The 22238-nt window shown below is 39.6% G+C and overlaps 1 protein-coding gene across 5 annotated transcripts in view; it reads left to right on the top strand.

Annotated features, from left to right (window-relative positions):
- The window catches only part of SUGCT (succinyl-CoA:glutarate-CoA transferase), a 735535-nt gene extending 723915 nt beyond the window's left edge, over nucleotides 1-11620 (top strand). For all 5 annotated transcript variants that reach the window (XM_054497215.2, XM_054497218.2, XM_063667374.1 and 2 more), the window contains one exon: nucleotides 11174-11620. In XM_054497215.2, the coding sequence (XP_054353190.1) occupies nucleotides 11174-11337 (164 nt within the window). In that variant the 3' untranslated portion in view covers nucleotides 11338-11620. The remainder of the gene's footprint in view (nucleotides 1-11173) is intronic.
- Nucleotides 11621-22238: the final 10618 nt, after the last annotated feature.

Below are 22238 nucleotides of genomic sequence, written 5' to 3'. Positions count from 1 at the left end.
TACAGCATGTATCTTAACGATGAGCCAAAGAAGTCCAAAGAAAAAATGTTTGTTATAACAAACATTTCATATCTTATAAAACAGATGTTCACTTTTAAGTATTCTTGATACTTTAAGAAGTTGATGATACCCATGTCAGAAATTAAGAAAAAAATCAAATGAAAAAAATCCACACATTTAGGGTATTTTCCATTTATTAGATTTTATTCATTCTTATTTCCATTGTGATCAGACTGGCCAGCTATGTTAATTACTTTAACCCTTAGTGCTGATCAGTTGCCAGTGAGCTGTGAGGTTGAGCAATAATTTGTTTCATTGGTGTAGAAATGCATCATTAGGATGGAAGGTGCATGGAGTTCTGGAAAAAGGGACTGTTTAGGTCCCTTCCCTCATGATGATGTGATATTATGTTCCCATTACTTGAATATTCATTATGGTTTCCCCCATGTTTTTGGCTACCTCTGTTTCCTGCAACTGTTTACATTATTAAGTTGTTTGGCTTATAGAAATGTAGCTTGAACCTGTATATAGCTAGAGTAGCTTGGGGTGTTTGCATAGATTGGTTAGATTTCCTTTTCACCCTAGAAGAATCATGGGAGGTTTCTAAAAGGAGGTGAGACAAAATAACTGGGGCCGTGTTACGGAGGGATCTCAAACCACAGACGGAAAACACCACAGAGCTAGCCTGAGGGATTCTCCGGGGGCGCCAGGCACTAGGCCCTCCTTGTGCTTTGACTCAGGTAACTTTCCACAGAGGGGATAGTGAAGGCTTCATTCCTTTCAGGGTGGGTGGAGGGAGGCATTGCAGAGCATCCCCTGACTCAGAGGCATGAGAAATTGGCATGTATCGACAGTGCCGTGAGTCCGGGACTTCCTACAAGGGTTTAGGTGGCATTTGACAAATTCATTTGAAAACAGGAGGTAATAACAAGAATTTATTGCACAAGGAATCTGGTGGACTCTGATCTAGAAAGATGGAGAGGACATACTGGTCAGAAGGTGGGGCCTCAAGTGGCTCTCTGCGCATTCTGCTTCCGGACCCCTGAGTTCAGTTTCAAGCTGAGATCATTCTCTCCTTCCTTTGCTCTCTTTCTTTCACCAGAAAGCAGTGTGGTCCAGTGGCAAAGAGCTGGGATTCTGGCACAGGACTGTCTGAGTGTGAATCATAGCCCTGCTCCTCACCAGCTCTGTGACCCTGAGCAAGTGGCTTCCCTTCTGTCTCTCAGTCTCCCCCATTTGTAAAGTGGGGATGATATAGGGCCATCTGGGGTTATCATAAGGACTGAGCAAAATAAATGAGTGAAGCACATATAATAGTGTCTGTAGTAAGTGCTTGTTAAATGAGTGAAAGAAGTCCCGTGTTTTCATAGTTCCTTCCACTTAACTAGTTAAAAGGTAAAAGGGTATAAAATGAATTTCTGGTACACGTCCTGATGCTGTTGGAGACACTAAGTATGTACTCATAAAGAGTGTGGCTTGAGTAATCATCCAACCTCCCGTGCCTCTTTTTTATTCTCTGTAGGAAGGGGAAACATACCTATCTCAAAGGGTTGTAATGAGGAATAAGCAAAATAAATATTTGAAAAGTGCTTTTTATGTAACACGTGGTTAAGAAATGGTTGATTCCTTCCTCCCTTTTCCCTTCACTTTAAAAAACCTTGTCCCTGACAGTTAAAGATTTCTACAAGTTAAAACTTTTATCTTTAGCCTGCTCTCACAAATCTAAAATGCAGCTAACTTGCTAATGTTCTGGGAAGTCTAGGTCTGAAATTAGCAGGTGATCAAAGCTCTATGAGAGGTATCTAAGTTGCTAAGGTCATCACTGTAGCAGAGAAGAAAGGATAACATATATTGAGTATTAACTGTGTGCCTGGTACTGTTCTCAGGGATTCATAAGAAGCAAGGTTTTTAATTCTCCCAGCTTTATATGACACTTTATACCAGTGTCATGCCCATTTTACATGTAAAGATACTGAGGTACAGGTTCAGTAAGTAAATTACCCAAGGAGATGGAGTCAGTAAATGGCAGAGCCAGGATGCGAACCTAGACACTCCAGCTCTAGAACCCACAGTCTTAACCGCCTTGCTGTATCACTTGTCAAAAACAACAGCTATGAAGTCAACCGATCTATATTTGCATCTGTCGTGTGCCCTTGTACACATTTTTTAACTTCTGTGAGCTCCATGTTCCTCCTTTGTGATTTAGGCATAAAATGCATTTGTAAATGTAAAAAAAAAATGTTTAATGTTGTTGTGAGGATCAAATTAGATAACAAACACATAGCACCTCATGTCGGGTGAGGTATGCAGTAAGCGTTCCTTAAATAGTAGTTTTAGATGTTATAATATATAATTTAGAAACTGTGACAGGATCCTTCCACACCTACCTCTGCATTTTGTCTACTGCCAGCTCTGTAATTCTGGCTTCCATGAAGTTGATCAGTTCAGCCTCCCAGGTATGGGCATATGAAGCAGCTGAAGCAAAAAGCCTTCGTCATTATCCTAGACCCCTCTAGAACCATCCCTTGGAGGACCACAGGCAGTTTACACACAGCCCTTGCTTAGAGATGGGCATAACCTGTAAGCATGGCTTAAAGTAAAAGTAAAAGTACCTTAATTTATACCCATGAAGTCCATAGAAATTTGCCTGTTGAAGGACAAGAATATGGATTTTCTTTTAAAGAAATGCACTTATCTCCAAAATTATGAGCTTTAGAGATAATTATTTATTTATTTTATTTGCCTCCTGTGGACATAAAATGTTTTTGATGTAATAGATTTTGGTAGAGACCTTGGATAGTAGAGAAAAGGCTGCATAAACAACTTATTTTTAAAACCTCAGCATCAGAGATGTTGGAATAAATACAATTGCTGTGGAAATATGTCGTTTTAGAATGAGGACATTTAGATGGTAAATAACTTCTGATTTTACATATGCTGGCCAAAACTCTTCCTTTAATTTCAGACTTGCATAGCTAAAGACCCACTGACATCTCTCTTTGGATAGCTCATAGGCATCTCAAACTTGGCATGTCCAAAAAAATAATCCTTGGCTTGTGCCAAACTTGTCCATGCAATCCATTCGATTTTCCCTATCTGGTAAATGAACCCAGAAACTCAGGATTCTTCTTTGATCCTTTTCTTTTTCTCCTGAACTACCTTGGCCCATGTATTAATCAGTGTGTCCTCTCATTCTATCACTAGGATACCTTTCAAAAACACATCCACTTTTCTTAAAACTCTAATGTACCATTCCAGTCAAGGCCGCCATCATCTCTTCTGATCTACCCACAACAACCTCCAAACTCATTACATTCTCTGCTTAGCACAAAAGTATTCCTTATTGTAAGTCCTGCCACTGCTTTTCTTAAAGCTCCAGTAGCTTCCCACTGAACCTAGAATAAGATCCACTGTCACTACTATAGTCTATACCCTGTGCATACTATCCCCTGCCACTCCCTGCAACTTTATCTAGTACCTCTCTTCTGTTAAATTACATGCTAGCCACACTGGTTCATTTTTTTTTTCAGTTCCTTGAACATCAGTCTTGTTCATGCTGCCTGGAATCTTCTTTCCCCTACTGTTCGTATTGATAGCTCAGCTTCTGACTTAGCTTAAGGATCATCTAATCAGCTTGGCCTCCTCTGCACGTCCCATTTAGAAATGCCCTTTCTCCCACTTCAGCCCCTCCCCACTGTGATTGCAATATTATTCCATTTTCAACTTGGTTTTTAATAATTTTATAATTTTTAGCAAATTTTAGCAATTTATTTGCATTTGTTTGTTCATTGTCTGCCTCCCACATCAGAAAGTAAATTCCAGAGCATTGGGTTTAATAAGTGCTTATTTTGAGGGGAGGACCAACAGCTTTTATCAGCCTTTCCAAGAGCTAAGAAATGTTACTAATTGATGAGTTTGATGATGACAATAAAATTGTGTTTTCTTTATTCCCACAACCACTCAGCACAACACTTCAAAAAAAAAAAAAGAAATAAATAAATAAAGAAAGTAAATTCTAGAAGAGTAGGGTCCAGGTGTGTGTTTTGTTTGCTAATATATATGTAGATCATACAGCCCAGATCTTGGCACCAGGATAGATACTCCAAAATTATATGTAGAATAAATTAGTGGGTACATACATTAATTAATATATGTATTACTATGTGTAATAATATCACAGTATTTATTAAACTTTCTTTTATTGTTAGCAATTATTTGTTCAACAAATTTGTATTGATTGACAGAGCATGAGCCATGGAGTCTAACAGATAGAAGCTCTTTTTGTTTTTGAGACAAAGTCTCACTCTGTCGCCCAGGCTGGAGTGCAGTGGCGCAATCTTGGCTCACTGCAACCTCCGCCTCCCGGGCTCAAGAAATTCTCCTGCCTCAGCCTCCCGAGTAGCTGGAACTACCAGTGCACTCCGCCACACCCTGCTAATTTTTTGTATTTTAGTAGAGACAGGGTTTCACCATGTTGCCCAGGCTGGTCTTGAACTCCTGAGCTCAGGCAATCCGCCTCCCTTGACTTCCTAAAGTGCTGGGATTACAGGCATGAGCCACCACGCCCAGCCCGATATAAGCTCTTATGCTGGTTCTATCACTTAGCTGGATAACCTTAGACAAATTAATTAACCCTTTAAAGAGCCTCAGTTTTCTGATCTGTAAAATGAGAGCTATAATAGTCTCTACCTTATATAAATTGCAAAGTCCAATGAAATAATGAAACAAAAAGCCATAGTCCACAGTCATAGCGAATATCTAAGAAAGAATGCTTGCCATTGATATTTTCATTTCATAGTGACCATGAAAAGCATTGAAGGCCCATTAGCAAACACAATTGACATTGTTCCTGCCCCCATAGGGGATACAGGCATCTAAATAGACAATTTAATGCTAAGAGCCGTTGAAGAGAATGCACAAGGTTATATGTGCTACTCAAATGAATGTTCTTACCATCAAGGTCAAATGAATTTTCTTTGCAGATATTCCATCAATTACTTAAAATCTTGCCATATTTTGGATTTGCTTCATATTTGGATCTTGATTTTTCCATGCACATTTTTTTCATAAAGTATCTAATTATTATTTTTTCTTGTATGATGTAACTTATTATTATATTTTTCCAACTTTTCAGTTATAGCAGTTACACAATTAAGGCTTTTTGCCTTCTTAGACTTTCCTTTTGAAGGCCTCTGTCTTCCTTCTCCATCTCTGCTTTTATTGGCTCTCCAGGTCTAAGCTGTCATCCTGGGACCTTCTTTCCCTATGCTCCTTAGTAGGTCCTTATTGTGTATCAAAATTTTCTTTCTTTCTTTCCTTCTTTCCTTCCTTCCTTCCTTTTTCTTTTCTCTCTCTCTCTCTCTCTCTCTCTCTTTCTTGTCCATTGGCTTCTATATTTTACTGCAGTCATACTCAAGAAACTTATTTCAGTACAATTACTTAGTCTTTGAGATTTTGCAAATAACTTCATATTTGATTAATCATTTAACTGGCCATACCATTCTACGTTTAACAGTATTTCCCTTGAGAAAGTTGAAAGGTGGACATGGATGCTCCTGTATTCTTAGCTACTCGGGAGGCTGAGGTAGGAGGATGAGGCCAGGAGTTTGAGACCAGCCTGGGCAACATAGCCAGTCCCCATCTCTAGATTTTTTTTTTTTAATTAGCCTGCTGTGGTGGTACACTCCTAAAGTCCTATCTACTTTTGAAGCTAAAGTGGGAAGATCCCGTGAGCCCAGGAGCTCGAGGCTGCAGTGAGCTATGATAGTGCCATTGGACTCCAGCCTGGCAGACAGCACGAGACCCTGTGTCTTAAAAAAAACAAAAAGTTGAAAACAAACTCTACTTTTAGTTTTTAGTAGACACTAGTGAGGAGTTTGGTGCAGTCTAATTTTATTCTTTAAAAAAAAAACTAGTTTCCACCCTCCTGTCCTAGTGCTTAGATCTTGAATTGTTCACCCCTCCTCCATTTCCAGGAAGTTTCTCAGATATTTTTAATGCTGATATTCTGAAATTTTATGTGATGTCAAGATGTAAATCTTTTTTTCATCTATACTGTTGGATTCTCAGTTGACTCTTTTAATCTGAAAAAATGCTCTCCTTCTCTATTCCTCATATTCTTTGTTGAAAAATTTCTCCTCAAAGAAAAGAAAAGAGAAGAAAAATTTATCCTCTTCTACTCTTTTTGCCTCTTTTTTCCTGGGGTTCTTGTCTGTTTTATGAGAACTCTTAGTTTCTTTCTCACATTTTTTAGACAAGCTATATTTTTGTCCCTAAATCCTTGGGAGCATCTTTTACTTTATTTTCTAAATTCCTAATTTTGACAATAATATTGGAAAATGTAAGTGCTAAATCTTGTTTCAATTGCATTTTTTTTTGCATAGCATTCTGTTCTTGTTCTGTTCTGAGTTATCTTCATTGTTTCCACTTTTAACATCTTTTATTTGGTTCTCATATTTCTAGTGATCCCTGGTTGATCAATCTTTTATAGAAAAAAGATCTGGATGCCTGGCATTGATTTTTCTCTGTTGTTGAGGATGTTTTCCACTTTTACTGGATCTACTCTGAATGAGAATGCTTGGAAGTGTGGGTCAAGGTAGTTTCACTGACAGTCTTTACAACATGGATTCAGAGCCATAGACAGGCTATGGGCCCCTCAAATGTTGGAGTATGGAGGGCTTTGCACTGAGGCACAAAAATCCATATTAAAATTTTTTAACTTTCCCTTTGTAGCTTTCTTGAGCTTCTTTTTAAAAGAAATGGTTGATGCTAGCTAAATGCTAGCTGCTTGTACTCTACTTTTACAAAGCTTGTTTAAATGTTATTGCAGATCCAAACGGACCCTTGTTCTATATTCAGACATTCAATCCTTCTTCTTAGTCCTATTTCTAGTCCCTGTTCTGTGTCTCTCATAATCACTGACTTTAAGATCAAAGGCTCTTGGGAGGCAAAACAGACCAACTGGCATCCACTTGCTCTTATTCTCCTTCTAGAATATTTTAGGCTTCAGCTTTCTCTATCTCTTTTATCCATCAACATGATCTCATCCATGTGGCCTGTAAATTTGTTGGAAATATCCCATTCATTAGTGATGCTCCCCTTCCATTCTTTTCATTCATATGAAGTTTTTTTGTTTAATTTTTATACTTTTATTTCAGTGGGGTTTCAGGAGAGTGTGAAGGCAATATATATACTCAAAGCCAAAAGTTAAATTATAACTTGAAATTACTGTACAGTTTCCCTATAATTTATTTAACCAGTGCCCAACTTTTGGATAAATCTTGCTAATATTTTTCAGCATGATAACTATTTGACCTTTTTATTTGGAAGAGAGAGGTTGAAGATAGGTGTGCAGGACAGTACATGAAATAATGAGAAGCTGAACACCTAGTCCTAACAGAGGTAACCCTTGGAAGCAATGAGCAGACAGAAAATTCAAGTTAAACCAAAGTTAGGGATCCCATGCAAAGAATTTTTATGGGCTGTAGGTTAGAATGCCATGTAGGAAGTCAAGAGCTCTTAACAGTATTGAGCAGATTAAAAAATCTATATGGATCTTTGCCTATGAAAATTGTGAACATTCCTAATTATGTCCATAGGAAAAAATTTTTAAAGTGGGATTTCTCCATCCAAGTATGCGAACACTTAAAAGTCTTGATATTTAGTTGACAAATTTTTCCTCCAGAAGGATTGCACCAATTTACACTCTTATCAGCCACCAACCTCTTAAAATCAAACAAAAATTCCCACATTATTTGCTAATTTTATAGGCAAAATTTTATCTTGTTATTTTTACATACATTTCTTAGATTATTACTGATATTGATTGATATCTATATAATATTACTCAGTGCCCGAACCACCCTTCAATAGGTATTGCTGACTTCGTTTTAGAAATGTGTAGACTGAGGCTCTGAGACCTTAAGAGTTCTGAAGTTCACATAGCTTGTACATATTTAAAAACAGATGAGAATATAGATGTTAGTTCGCCAAAAAATTTAAGAACATGTGACTTACCTTGCTCATAATTTTTTAGATGAAAGATCAGATTAGTCATTTTCTTTGGACCTTAGATATAAATAATTCTGTCAAATATTTTCTACTTTTTGAAACAAATGTGTTTTGTGAGCCCTTTGTTTTCTTCATGCAAACCTTATTCAGAGAGGGATGTCCCTGCTATTATTATTATTGCACAGGGTTGCAAGAACAGATTTCAAATGGCTCATGGGAATTTAGCTTTCTCTGAGATCTTGACATCACTTTATTTGTCCCGTTGCAGTCTATGTCTTCATCCTAGCAAGTGTGAAAAAGTTGCCAGGTAATACCATTTTACCAACCTAAATTCTTGAAGACATTTTATGCAAAAGGTTAAACACTCTTCATTCTAAACTGGTAGCATAGTCTTCAGTGTAGATCTGGAAGCTACCAGAAAAGTATGGCATACAGTGGGAGTAACACAAGTTGAACTCCCCTTTAGTTTGGCTGGACCTGAAGAATTCCCTCATTCGATCACTGTGTGGAGGTTAAAAGTCCAGGCTCTTAGTACTGATATGAAAAATATGGATGAATCTCAAAAATATTATGTTAAGTGAAAGAAGCCAGACACAAAAAGTCACAAATTATATATGATCCTATTTATAAGGAGTAGCCAGAATAGATAACTCCATAGGGACAGAAAGTAGATTAATGGTTGCCTGGATTTGGGAGGAATGAGGAGAAGCTGCTTGATCACTTTAAAATGGTTAATTTTATGTTATGTAAGTTTTACCTCAATAAATTATTATTATTTTTTAATCCAAGTTATTGAACCCAACAGACATGAAATTGGAATCTAACTCTATCATTTTCTAGCTGTATGAATTTGGGCAAGTTATTTTAATTTCCTAACCTTAATCCTAACTTTAACATTTAAACCTCCATTTCCTTCAATGTCCTGATCTGGAAATAAAGATGACTGACAGTCTACCCAACAGACAGGACTGTTGTGAGAACTGTATGCAATGATGTATTAATACATAAAGCCTTCGGTGCAGTGGTTGACGCATCACAAGTTCTTAAGAAATGGTAGCTGGGCCAGCCTGACCAACATGGAGAAACCCCGTCTCTACTAAAAATACAAAATTAGCCGGGCATGGTGGTGCATTCCTGTAATCCCAGCTACTCGGGAGGCTGAGGCAGGAGAATTCCTTGAAACTGGGAGGCAGAGGTTGTGGTGAGCCAAGATCATGCCATTGCACTGCAGCCTGGGCAACAAGAGCAAAATTCCATCTCCAAAAAAAAAAAAAAGAAAAGAAATGGTAACTGGACTATGAGAGCTACTACTACTGTCTTGCTTCAGGTAATTCAAGTGGAGTAAAGTCACATGACATTGACTTCAGGAGGCATATGTTGCCTCAACGGAGTTCTTCTTTTGATAGACGGGTTTTAGATTAAAACTGTTTTTAATGAATATCAAAATGGAACAGAGTTGGAGAGAGCAATGAGTAAGGGTCAGATGCCTAAACCATCACATTATTGGCATTCTTGGGAAAGCTGTGGACCCTGCCTCCCAGTGTGTGCTATAGTTGATTTCTCTCTTACTGAAAAGGGACAAACCCTTGAAAAGGTAGTCATACACTGACTGGGGCATTTAAAAGAAAATGTGAGAAGAAAACGATGAATGTCACTAAGCTTCAGAGAAGGAAAAACTTTAGGCATCAGTTGAAAGTTGTCCCTCTGTAGTGGATCAGATGTGTTACACAAAGGTGTGGCTTGACGGTGTTAGGAGACCCAAGTCCTCCATCTCTGTCAACAGTGGCATGTGCAAAAGTACTTTTATTAATGGAATTCTCCAAAGAGCTCAAAGCTCGTTTGCTGCTTTACTGATGGGCATTCTTTTACCCACTCATGCTTTGGTTTTATTTGTTCTTCCTATGGGCTCCTCAAATCAAGAGAAAGCCAGAAAAAAAAAATTGAGATAGGAATATCCTGTTTTATAAGTCTTCTTGTGACTACTATATCATTTGTTCTCCTGAAGTCTAATCAAATGAGACATAAAGGACAGCCAACATAAATACCACTTACTGAATGTGATAACAAAGGTAAAATTAGTTGAAACAACATGTTCCCCAGTGTCCAGCCTCTCCATGGAAGAGTGAGAAGTCAGAAGTGGCCGCTGATATTATGGAAAGTTCATGGCGTTTAATGTGAGACAGTTCCAGTGGACACAGATTTTCATCCAGGCCCTATGATTAGCTATGTGGCCTTGAGCAAAACTTTAGGTTTTAGGGGTTTTCGTGTCCTCATGGGAAGAATGGGGATAGTAAAATCTATTTCCAACAGTTCTTAAAAGCATTGCTCAACTCTGTTTAGAGGAACTTAGTGCCCGGCACCCCTTTTCCCCTTACACTATAAGCTTCAAGAGAGATGTTGTGGCAGCTTTTGTAATCATAGTAACCAACAAGTTTTGTGCATTAGCATGGGTTAGGGAATGCTTACTTAGTGCTTTCTGTCTATGATCTCAATTAAATCCTTACCTGAAGTCTGTACAATAAACATTATCAGACCCAATTTATGGTGTGAAGTTCAGTAATTCATCCAAGATGGCTCTGCTAGAGAGCATAAGAGCGGAGAGCAAAGCCTAAGTCTCTCTGACAGTGAAGCCTGCACACATAACTTCTTCTACCACCAAAAGCCTTGAACCGGGGTCTAGCTGAGGTTTCGGTGATCTGCAGTCAGTTGAACTAAACCTTGGAACTATACAGTAGACATTGAGTAGTCAGCTTCTGGGTTGCTTTCACCTGGGATCAAATTTCCAGCTTCAGAGAGACACTACGTTTCTGTGGTCACTGTTCTTTCCTACTTAGAGTTCACTCAGTTGAGTGCCCTACCTCTGAGTCTTCATGACGGGAACACCAGCTTCCAAACAGGCCCGGCACAAGTTAGCTTCATCCATGCAGCCCCACTGCATGGCGATGAGCGAGTCAGAGGAGCACTGCACATTTGGATGAACCTGAGTCAAGAAAAGCCACATGTGAAAACACGTTTATTTCCAAAACGATGGTGCTTCTGGAAGGGTGTAACTGGCACTCATTGATATTTTTGGCATTCGTGGAAAACACCCCAGGCTGCTTAGGTAATTAATTTCCTAGGGTTAGTCATTAACAGGCTTCCTGCTTTCCTTCTCCTTTGGCAGGCCCAGCTGTGAGATACAGTAAGTTCAAGATGTCAGAGGCCAGGCCGCCTCCCCTGCTCGGGCAGCACACGACGCACATCCTGAAGGAGGTCCTGAGATACGATGACAGGGCCATCGGGGAGCTGCTCAGCGCTGGAGTGGTGGACCAACATGAAACTCACTGACAAAGGAAAAGGGCTCTTCCTCATAACCTCGATCCGAATACACTGGCAAAGGCAACACTTTGCTTGGACCCTTCTCCCCAGTTCTGATACCACTAAAAAGAAGATTTAGAGTAACTCCAGATTTCCTACATGGCATCTCCAGAATGGCTCTGGTATTAATGAATCTAGTGCCCTTTAAATGTACCCCACATTTTGTTCCCTACCATTTTTTTTTCAGATGATGATTTAATTATGGATTTGTGGGATTTTTAAAAATAAAGATTTGATTTTTTTCCTGGAAAAATGCACTCCTTATTCTAATTACATTAATGTCCTAAACGTTTGCCCCTTACCCGCCATGCCCTCACTGCCCCCCCCCCCCCGCCCCGTCCATACAGGCCTGAAAAAGAGCAGATCTCTTGATACTTTCTACTTGTACATAAAATCTGCATTTAAATTTGTGTTGGGGAGTCAAAGCAATAATCAGAATGACAGTCTCTGTGATTGATTTTAAACAGAATAACTTAGTTCTGAGCTCTTGAACCCTTTGTTAGTCTCTAATTTAAACCATGGACTTTGCTGATGTCCATTATAAAACTGAGCTCCATTCTCCCCTGCAGGGGTAAATATTTGCTTTATGTTGTATTTCTCTGGTGATTTTAGGCTATGTGGCAGAAAGTCAATTTTCCCAGTGCATTTAGAGATCTAGGTATCTGTCTGCACAGGTAGGTGAGAAGTGGTTTTACACTTGGTACCTTATTTTGAGCCAAGTGAAAATGCAACAGGGTTTTTAAATGAATTAAACAGGTTCTTAAATGACTAACCAGGTGTTAAATAATTTATACATCATGACAGATAAAAGAATGACAGGAAGACATTGCTTTGTAATCTGAGCATCACTGTTGAAGACTAGATCATGCCTTAGCATTGAGTATTTCAATGGATATAAAGTATAAAAAACACCTGTGTCCAGTAGGTGAGAAGTGATTAGGACATATGGTCCAGGATAAATTGTTGCTCAAGACTGCTAAGCCCAGGTATAGTCCGGGGAATCACATGACCTCAACTCCTGGCTGTTAGGCACATCTATTTTAAAGCAAAGTCATTACACACCAAATGGTATATGAAAGCTAAATTACAGATGTTCATCTTTCAAACTGTGATTTAAAACCCATTTTCTTTTCATATTCTTCTTTATTAGAATGATTTGAGTCATTAATCTATGCTGTAAGGCCTAAGATGTTTCTAGAATGAAGGATTCCAAACAAATAGGAACTCGTCTTCTCACAAGGCCTCCTGACACTTTTCCAAAGAATGTTTACTGATTTTTGAAACAGTTATTGTCTTCTCTGCTTTGCTTTTTGCGGACATCTTATTCTGAAGAACTCCTGCTGTTATTCTACTAGTTAGAATCACATCATACAAGGCTAATTGGATACCTTCTGCAGTACTTTTCCCCCATTGGCTAATTCACAGATGTATACTTAGAGACATTTACTTCAGGCCAGGTATTGAAATATTTCTTTATGCTTGTACATTTAATATGAAAAATGGTAAAAGATTAGATGGCAGAGAATTGGCAAAACCACATATCTTGAAAGATATGCCCAACCATTTCTTCTGCTGATCTGGGTAGATATCTTGAAATGTAAATTTACTCACTTACTGAGCAGACCCTAAATATCTGGGTAAACATATGTAGGATGATATTGATCATGCAAAGCGGACAGAAAATTCCTCTAAAATTTTCAAAATTCCCCTAAAATTTTCAAATCCATGTAGAGTGCAGTCTTCAGACATGACGCAGTCAATATTAAAACAAAAAGACTGTCTCTAGTGAAATCATATATGTAAGTATCTAGGACTCCACCTACACAACTCAAAATGAGCCAGGACTTTGAACCTACTGGTCACCTAACAGAAAGCATTTACTGTGCTCTACTGATTTAGTGAAAGAAATAATTTGGAATATATTTCAAGTTCAGATGAATAATTAGTCCTGAAAGAAACATCATGCTTGCTAAAATTTCTAACAATATGCCCCAGATCAAGTTATGCTTATAAACAAATGTGCTGTTTTAATTATCAGGACCTATTATCTTAAACATTCCTGAAACAGAGCACACTACTAATATACCATATGCTCAAGTTCAGTTTGTGTCAAGGCCTGCCTTCTGGCAGGTTTGTGTCTAAGGTTGGCTTAGAAAATTTTCTGAAACTCAGTGGGGTAATCGTTACAGAATTGGAAGTGTGTCCGTAAGCAAATGGGCTTCTTTTTCTTGTTTTTTTTTTATTCTGAAACTTTTTACTGCCATGATTTTCTGACTAATCGAGCATGATATTTTCCAGAAAGCAGTCTGATATGCTGAATGCTTCTCTAGCAGAAGATAAATGAATATTGATCAACTTTGTGTGACTACCCAATTTCTTGGTGTGAGCGTGTGTTTGATCCATCTCCTAGGGGTTAGAAGTATAATCATGATTTAAGGAAACAAAGAGGGGGCCGGGCATGGTGGCTCATGCCTGTAATCCCAGTACTTTGGGAGGCTGAGCACCTGGATCGCTTGAAGTCAGCAATTTGAGACCAGCCTGGCCAACATGGTGAAACCCCATCTCTACTAAAAATACAAAAATTAGCCAGGCGTGGTGGTGGGTGCCTGTAGTCCCAGCTACTTGGGCGGCTGAGGCAGGAGAATCACTTGAACCTGGGAGGCGGAGGTTGCAGTGAGCTGAGATAGCACCATTGCACTCTAGCCTGGGTGACAGAGTGAGACTCCATCTCAAAACAAAGAGGATTTTATACAGGCTAGTTCATACCAGGACATTAGGCTGGATAGCACCACAAGGCAGGGCTTTGGCATGAAGACTTCACAACTCCTGCCCCTGGGAAGCTTGCACCTTCTCATATCTCACCTGAGTTTGCTATTTCACCACTGACTCTTTTGTGCCATGGGTTTGGCATGTTGTATTTTAAAGGCTTTATAGATATGAAACTTGCAGGTCCTACGTGGCTCAATGCTGCATTCATGCGTAGGATTCATACTCCAGATAATGGACCTAAAGAGTCTGAGAGTGAAGGCCAGGTCCAGGCTAGACAGACTATGCAGATCTTCAGCCCCTTCTCATAACTGCTCACCATTGACTCTCAATTGGCAAAGGAGACGAGTGGGAAAAATGCACACCGTTGCCCTCCATACCCTAACCCTGGGCTATTCATTTTCAAACTCATTCCCCAAGATTATGATAGTCTCCTTGCATTTGCTTCTGTTCATAGGAGACTCCCTGATGTAGTGAGCCCTTCTATTTGATGGAATTCTTGAGGTACAACGGGCCTGAAAAAAAAAAGTTGCTTATCTTGATTACAGTATGAGTGATCTTTAGGAGGTAGGATGTCAATCTCACTCCTCTTCCTTCTTGATCTAGTGGTACTAGTACTGGTGCATGTGTTTGATAAGGAAGATGAAGAGATGCAGAAAAAAGATGCATATTTCCATTTCAAACAGCAGTTAGGGAAAATTAAAAACCCATCACAGAGGCTCTTATATTGCAGTCTAAAAGTTTTCTCAGGCATGAAGTACAATTGAGTTTCTTCTTACTATCCCAGTATAGCAAAACTAGGGTTAATGTTTCATGAATTACTGCTTTCATAAGATCCTTAGTTTCTCCATACAGACACACCATGCCATTTTCTGAGCATGAATGGCCCTGAAAGTTTCTTTCAACATCTCAGTTGCCTGGGCTCTGTTGTCCAGACTGGAGTGCAGTGGTGCGATCTCAGCTCACTGCAACCTTTGCCTCCCAGGTTCAAGTGATTCTTATGCCTCCACCTCCCAAGTAGCTGGGACTACAGGTGTGCACCACCACTGCCCAGCTAATTTTGTATTTTAAGACAGGGTTTCACCATGTTGGCCAGGCTGGTCTCGAACTCCTGACCTCAATTGATCCACCCACCTCAGCCTCCCAAAGTGCTAGGATTACAGACATGAGCCACCGTGCCTGGAATGGCCCTGAACTTTTAAACAAGGTGGGCAGTATGCAGGACAGGCTTATGTGGTGGGATTAGTGGAGAAGAAGCAACTGCACTAGACATCTTTACCCCAACACCCACTCAAAAATATGTCTTCTGGTGTCACTTTAGGAGGTTAAAGTATTATAGGCGAATGAATGCAAATACTTTGCACCAATACATTTATTCCACACGCTAGGGAAAACAAGCACAAAAAAGGAGAGATTTGGAGGAATGGGAACTGGAATAGGCAAATTTGATTAGGGGGAAAGGGAAAGAGAGAGCACACCCAGGAGCTGCAGATCCAAGGACACATTTCCTTGGAAGACTCCAGAAGCCACAGGCAGAATGAACCCAGCCTGACATGTTGGTACTGAGAGGGAGGGGCAGGCACTAGAAAGAGCTCGAACACTAGCCAGATATCAGAATTTACTCACCTCGATTTTTCATGTGACGCAGCTCTTTTTTCTCATTTATTAAGACCTTAGGGTTAAAAGTGCAGGACAGGAAAGTCCTTTGCAACATGAACAATTGCTGCCTCCCCACTCTTCCATTTTCACCTCTTTCTCTCTTTGTCCTGATTACTCCCGTTCTTACCTGTCTTTTTTCTCATCCTTTGAACCTCTTCCCCTCTCTCTCCTTCTCTGGGGTAAAAATCTTTTTCCTCCTGTCCTTTTATCTTCCAACCCCTCCTCCTCCTCTCTCTCCTCTCCTTTCTTCATCTCCTCATCCTTTCTCTCTCTCTCTCTCTCCACACACAGACATGCACACAGAGTTATAGATCCATGTTATACAACTGTGGATACCAAAACCTGTGTCCGACCTTCAGAAAAATAGGACTTTCTCAGTCTTTAGGAAGATAACTAGTGGTAATTCTCACCATGACTTCACCCCCGCAAGCAGTCTTGAATTAATCTCTGGGTGGGGTGGCTCTTTAATAACTAGCTGCCACTTCTTGTCCCTTGAAACGCAGGCAAAGAAATGAAAGGGTGCTCCAAATGCTACTCTGGGCTGTAGCAGAGTTCTCAGGCTCTCTGGCTCTATGTCACATGCACCCAGTTCTAAGGGGGAAAACCTAAAGTAAATAAAATAGAATGCAGAGCAGAGTCTAGACTCTTCCTTCCAGGCCCGACACTTTGTTCCAGCCCCAGATGCTGGAGCCAAACAGCTTGGGTCTTGCTGTTGTGGTTACAGAGGAAGTTCCATTAGGGCAGGAGCAGGGAGAGCATGATGGTGTGATGGGGGACTGTTCTGCTCCAGCGTCAGGCTGGGTCTTGGACTTTGCTTCTTACTCTTTCTTAGCGAAGGAAAATTTACTTGGCCTTCAGGTGGTGATGAATAGTTTGTCCCTGGCCATTTTAATCCAATGGCCTCCAGAAGGATGGTGCCCTCACCTCTACCTTGTTAAATAGGGTGATTCCATTCTCATGTTCCCTTTGCTTTCTTCTCCTAGCAGGCTGAAAACACTTTGCCACATCCCTCCCTGTGCCTCCTCCCTTTCTCTTTCTTTGCAGATTAACCACATGACAGTCCTTTCAACTCCAGTTAGTTTCTTTGGCTCCTGACCACATAGATTGGGGGAACAGTGTTTTCCTGCTTTGTGTCCTGCCACTCACACCCCTTCCTCTCACCTAGAACTTTGCATGAGTACTCACCATAAAACAGGAGACTCAGCTTCAGAAGACGCAACTGGGATATTGAAAGAAAAGAAATTAATGTCAAACTGCCACAGGAAAATACCTTTCTTTCCACCCCTCTTACCTCTTTGTGAACCCACTAGAATTTGGATCTCCATAGCATCTCTTGGTATGAGATGTGGCAACATGCATAACACACATTCACCCTGACAGTCCTGGATTTATGTTTTTAGATTTTACAAAAAACTTCCAGCTGTTCCTGATGGAAGCTTTGAAATGTACTCCTGATGAACATTATTGTGTTCTTTCCTTGGAGAGGGTCAGGAAAATTATAGCTTCCATTTTGGGAGGACAGTTAAAGAATCACTATCTCTAGAGGTAGAAAAATGAACTCTCTTTTCCTATCTAGGATTGCCTCTTCATACAGCCGAACGTGCTTGCAATGGCATTGACACAGGCCACAGGGAAGGACAGAAATGCAGTAACTCCACAAGTGCAATGGGAGAAGTCTGAGACTACAGCAGACTGAAGCCCCCGTTCTCAGAAACACAACAGAGCCAAAGTAGCCAGTGACTTGGGCTCCCACCTCCAAGCCCACGTTTCCCATATGCTGAGTCCCAAACGTTTTGTCTCATTCTCTAGCTTTACTTTCTGGAGTCTGGGAAAACTCCAGTGAAAGGATGTAAGCCCAGCATGCAGGCCAGAGGTGGTGCTCAAGACTTGCTAAGTGAATCGTTAGCTGAACTCACTGACAAACCACGGAGAGATGACAACGATCCAAACTCGATGTTTTATGCAACTACTCTCATACAACCTGGGTGACATGAGGTGAAATGAGTAGCTTGGTGGGTCTCTGTGTGGGCGCATTTCTGGGGGAAGGTTTATTAGCTCGGCAAAAAAAGCTCTCAGATCTAGAATAGGCCCAGATGGGGGGAGAAAGAGGACTCTGACAGTTGTCAGAGTTGTTACCTTTAATTTCCTGAACAAAGTGGAAATAGATTTACAAGACGCATCCGTGTAAAATAAGAACTCTTTATATATATATAAAATAAGATTAATATATATAAGATTAATATGTATAAGAACTCTCCCCATATATATATTTATGTCTCTATACCACATGCCCCCATATATATGTCTCTATCTCTCCGCATATATATAAAATATATGATATATATATCATAAGCTTATAAGAACATCTCATAAGCTTATAAAATATTTTCAAATATTGGAGCATATATATATGTGTATATATATGCTCTCCATATATATGGGGAGAGAGCAAGAGAGAGAGAGAGCATCTCTTATAAGCTTATAAATGATAGCTTACCAAAAATTCTGAAAAATGTTAGAACATGAGTGAAACCTATTTCCAATTAAGTTTCAGATTCTTGGACAAATAAAAAGAAGTATGAGAGATGTCTAGAATTATATATATAACTCCAGTAGGAGTTTTAAAAATTGTATTAGTAGGAAAACATGCATTTATATGAAAACCTACTCTGGGTTTCTGGGACAAAAAAAGTAGTCCCAGAAAATGAGAAGATACAGCAGTGAACTGAATAGATAACTTCTTTTAGTTTTGGTTTGTTGGAACATTTTCAAATATTGGAGCAGAAGCAAGAAAGAAGTACATCTTCATGTTTGTCTTTTAAGCCATGAATGAAGCTCTTTCTAACCCGCACAATTAGAAGTGCTCGCTGCATGTTGTTTGCTATCTTAGTCCCCTGTGCTGATCTGACCAAAACAGCTGTCACACATTGAGCTATCATTACCTGGTTACTGGTGGTTCTCTTCTATTAAACTATAATATAATTGTGGGTATCGTAGTCACTATTGTATCTCCAGTTGTTATCATAGCGCCTACTATATAGGAGATACATAACAAATATCTGCTGAATAGACATCATCTCACCCACCAGATTACAAGTTCTATGAGACAGAAACTGGTCATATTTATTTTATTACTCATAGCGTTTGTAATAGCCTTCAAGGATAGTCACCATCTATTCCTCCCTCCCTATATGCACGTGCCTCCTTCTTGCAAGAGATGCATTTTATTTCTCCTCCCCTTGAAACCGAGCTACTCTTTTTTTTTCTTTATTTCTTCTAAAAAACAAAACAGAAATACGGGATGCATGTGCAGAACACGCAGGTTTGTTACATAGGTATACCTGTGCCATGTTGGTTTGCTGCACCTAGTGACCTGTCCTCTAAGTTACCTCCCCTCACCCCTCACCCCACAACAGGCCCTGGTGTGTGTTGTTCCCCTCTCCGTGTCCATGTGTTCTTATTGTTCAACTCCCACTTATGGGTGAGAACATGCAGTGTTTGGTTTTCTGTTCCTGTGTTTGTTGAGGATGATGGCTTCCATCTTCATCCATGTCCTTGCAAAGGACATGATCTCATTCATTTTTATGGCTGCATAGTATTCCATGACACCAAGATAGCCTTGTGACTTGCTTTGTTTTTGTTAAGAGGTGAGCACTTGCTCTGTCATCCAGGCTGGAGTGCAGTAGCACAACAATAGCACATTGCAGTCTCAAACTCCTGGGCTCAAGCAATCTCCCACCTCAGCTTCCTGAGTAGTTGGGACTACAGGCATGCACCACCATGCACAGCTAATTTTTAAATTTTTTGTAGAGGTGGGGGTCTCACTGTGTTGGCCAGGCCAGTCTCAAAATTCCTGGCCTCAAGTGATTCTCTCACCTCAGCCTCCCAAAGTGCTCGGATTACAGGTGTGAGCCACTGAGCCTGGCTATGGGCTATGACTTGCTTTTTAAAAAATCTTTTTACTTTAAATAATTTTAGATTTACAAAAAATGCCAAAAATAGTACATAGAATTCCCATGTACATTCATCCAGTTTCTACTAATGTTAACATTTTATATAACCAACGTAACATGATGTAAACCGGAAAATTAGCATTGATATAATCCTATTAGCTAATCTATAAACATTATTCAAATTTTACTGGTTGTCTCATTTGGGTAGGCAGAATTCTAAGACGGTCCCCAAGATTCCCAGCCACACACACTGTCTCTCAGTTATCCAATCAAACACTAAGTAAGTGCTGCTATGGAAGGAATTTGTAGATGTAATGAAGGTCCAAAATCAGTTGACCTTAGTATAGAGAGACTCTCTAGGTGGGACTGAACTAATCACATGAGTCCTTTAAACCTGGGTCTAGAGGTCAAACTCATTATGCTTCAGATTTGAAGCACAAAGGGGATTTGACATGTGGAAAACCCCCACGGCTGGAAGTAGTCACATGGCAAGGAATGCAGGTGGCTTCTAGGAGGTGAGAGAAGACCCAAGTGACAGCCAGCAACAAAACAGGGACCTCAGTCCTATAACCACAAGGAGCTGAATTCTGCCAACAACCTGAATCAGTTTGGAAGTGGATCCATTTCCAGAGCTTCAGACAAGAACTCAGCCAAGCCAGCTTGATTTCAGTCTTGTGATACCCTGAGTAGAGATATACCATGCTTGAATTCTGACTTAAGGAACTGAAAGCTTATAAATGGCTGTTGTTTTAAGCCTCTAAGCTAGGAGTAATTTGCTATGCAGTGATAGAAAATGAATATACCCACGAATGTCATTTTTTTTCCTCATCCAGGATCAATTCCAGGATTCCACATCACATTTAGTTGTCATTTTTTCTTAGTCTCCTCCAATCTGGGTCAGTCTCCAATCTTTCTGTGTGTAATTACCTTCAGTGTATTGTGCAGTTATTTTGTAGAATGTCCATTAATTTGTGTGAAATGCTTCATTATTAGATCAGGATTATGCATTTTTGGCAAGAAATTTCAGAGGTGATTTTGGATCTTTGTAGTATATCGTAACAGGATGTACATGATGTTGATATTGTATTACTGGTCATTTTAACTTTGATCCTTTAGTTAAGGCGGCGTCTTACAAGTTCCCCTTAAAGGTCGTGGGTTTGTTTTTGTTTGTTTGTTTGTTTCTGTAATTAGTAAGTATATTTTGGGGAAATATTCTGAGACTGTATTAGTTCACTTCGGCCACTGTAACAAATTACCACACTCACGGTCATGTAAAACAATAGAACTTAATTCTCTCAAAATTCTAGAGGCCAGAAGTCTTTGGATTTCATTCTGATCAATGTCATTGAACTGAAAGAAAAGTGTTACATGGCTGTGCGCTCTGTGGAGGCTTTAGAAATTAATTCCCTTCCTCACATAGTCCAGCATCTCAAGCTGCATTCCTTTCATTCCTTGGCCCATGGTCATTTCTTCACCTTCACAGGCAGTGGTGTAACATCTTCTCCCTCTCACTCTGCTTTCTTCCTCCTCCTTTACATGATCTTCTGTGTGCCATCAAATCTCCTTCTGCCTGTCTCTTGTAAGCAAACTTGTGGCTCTATTCAGGGCCCACCCACACAATCCAAAATAACCCCTCCATCTCAAGATCTTTCATTTAATCACATCCATAAAGTCTTTCCCATGAAAGATAACATTTATAGGTTTCAGGGTTTAGACAGAATGCATTATCTTTTGAGGAGGCATTTTCTAGGATACCATAGAAAATATGCAAATATTCTGTTTTTCATTATAGTTTTGCCCACGAATTTTAGCATCTGTCTGTGATTCTTGCCTTAAACAATTATTTGGTATTCTACTTCTATTTTTCCTGTTTTTAGATTTATTAACTGTAATTCTATTATAAGTTGCCCGTTCTCCATTTGTTTACATATTCAATTATTTATTTATAACAATATGGACTAGTTGATATTTATTTTGTGGGTTATTGTTTATTGTACTTATTGTTTTTTTGCTTAAATTGTCACAGATCTGGCCATCGAGAGCTTCTTCAGCATGAATTGAATGTCCTTTCAACATGCTCCTACCTTTTTAAGAACACTTTCTTACTTTCTGTCAATACAAGATGTTCAGGATCATGTTGTATTTTTCCTACAATAGCCCTGGAATTAATCATTTCTCCAAAAAGCCCTTGTTCCTTTTACTAGAAAATGGTATTTAGAAACCAAGATCTAAATACTAGACGTGCTAATTGTTACTGGAATATCATTATGACTAGGTCCCCTTTGCAGACGAGGGAGGAAATACATGTGTACACACACACCCAGCCACACATTTATATTTGTTTCTCTATGTATCCTTGCACATATTTTTAAAACCACGTGCCATTTCTAAGCTAAGTCTTTAAGAGGTATGGCACCTTCCTTTTTTGCTCTTGGAAATCAACTAGCATGCTAGATGTCTGAACATCATCCTCTGAAGAAGCCCAAGCTAGCT

Source organism: Pongo pygmaeus, chromosome 6 (genome assembly GCF_028885625.2).
Source record: "Pongo pygmaeus isolate AG05252 chromosome 6, NHGRI_mPonPyg2-v2.0_pri, whole genome shotgun sequence".
NCBI classification, from domain to species: domain Eukaryota; kingdom Metazoa; phylum Chordata; class Mammalia; order Primates; family Hominidae; genus Pongo; species Pongo pygmaeus.
Note: the sequence above shows the minus strand (reverse complement) of the source record. Positions and strands in the feature narration are given on the sequence as shown.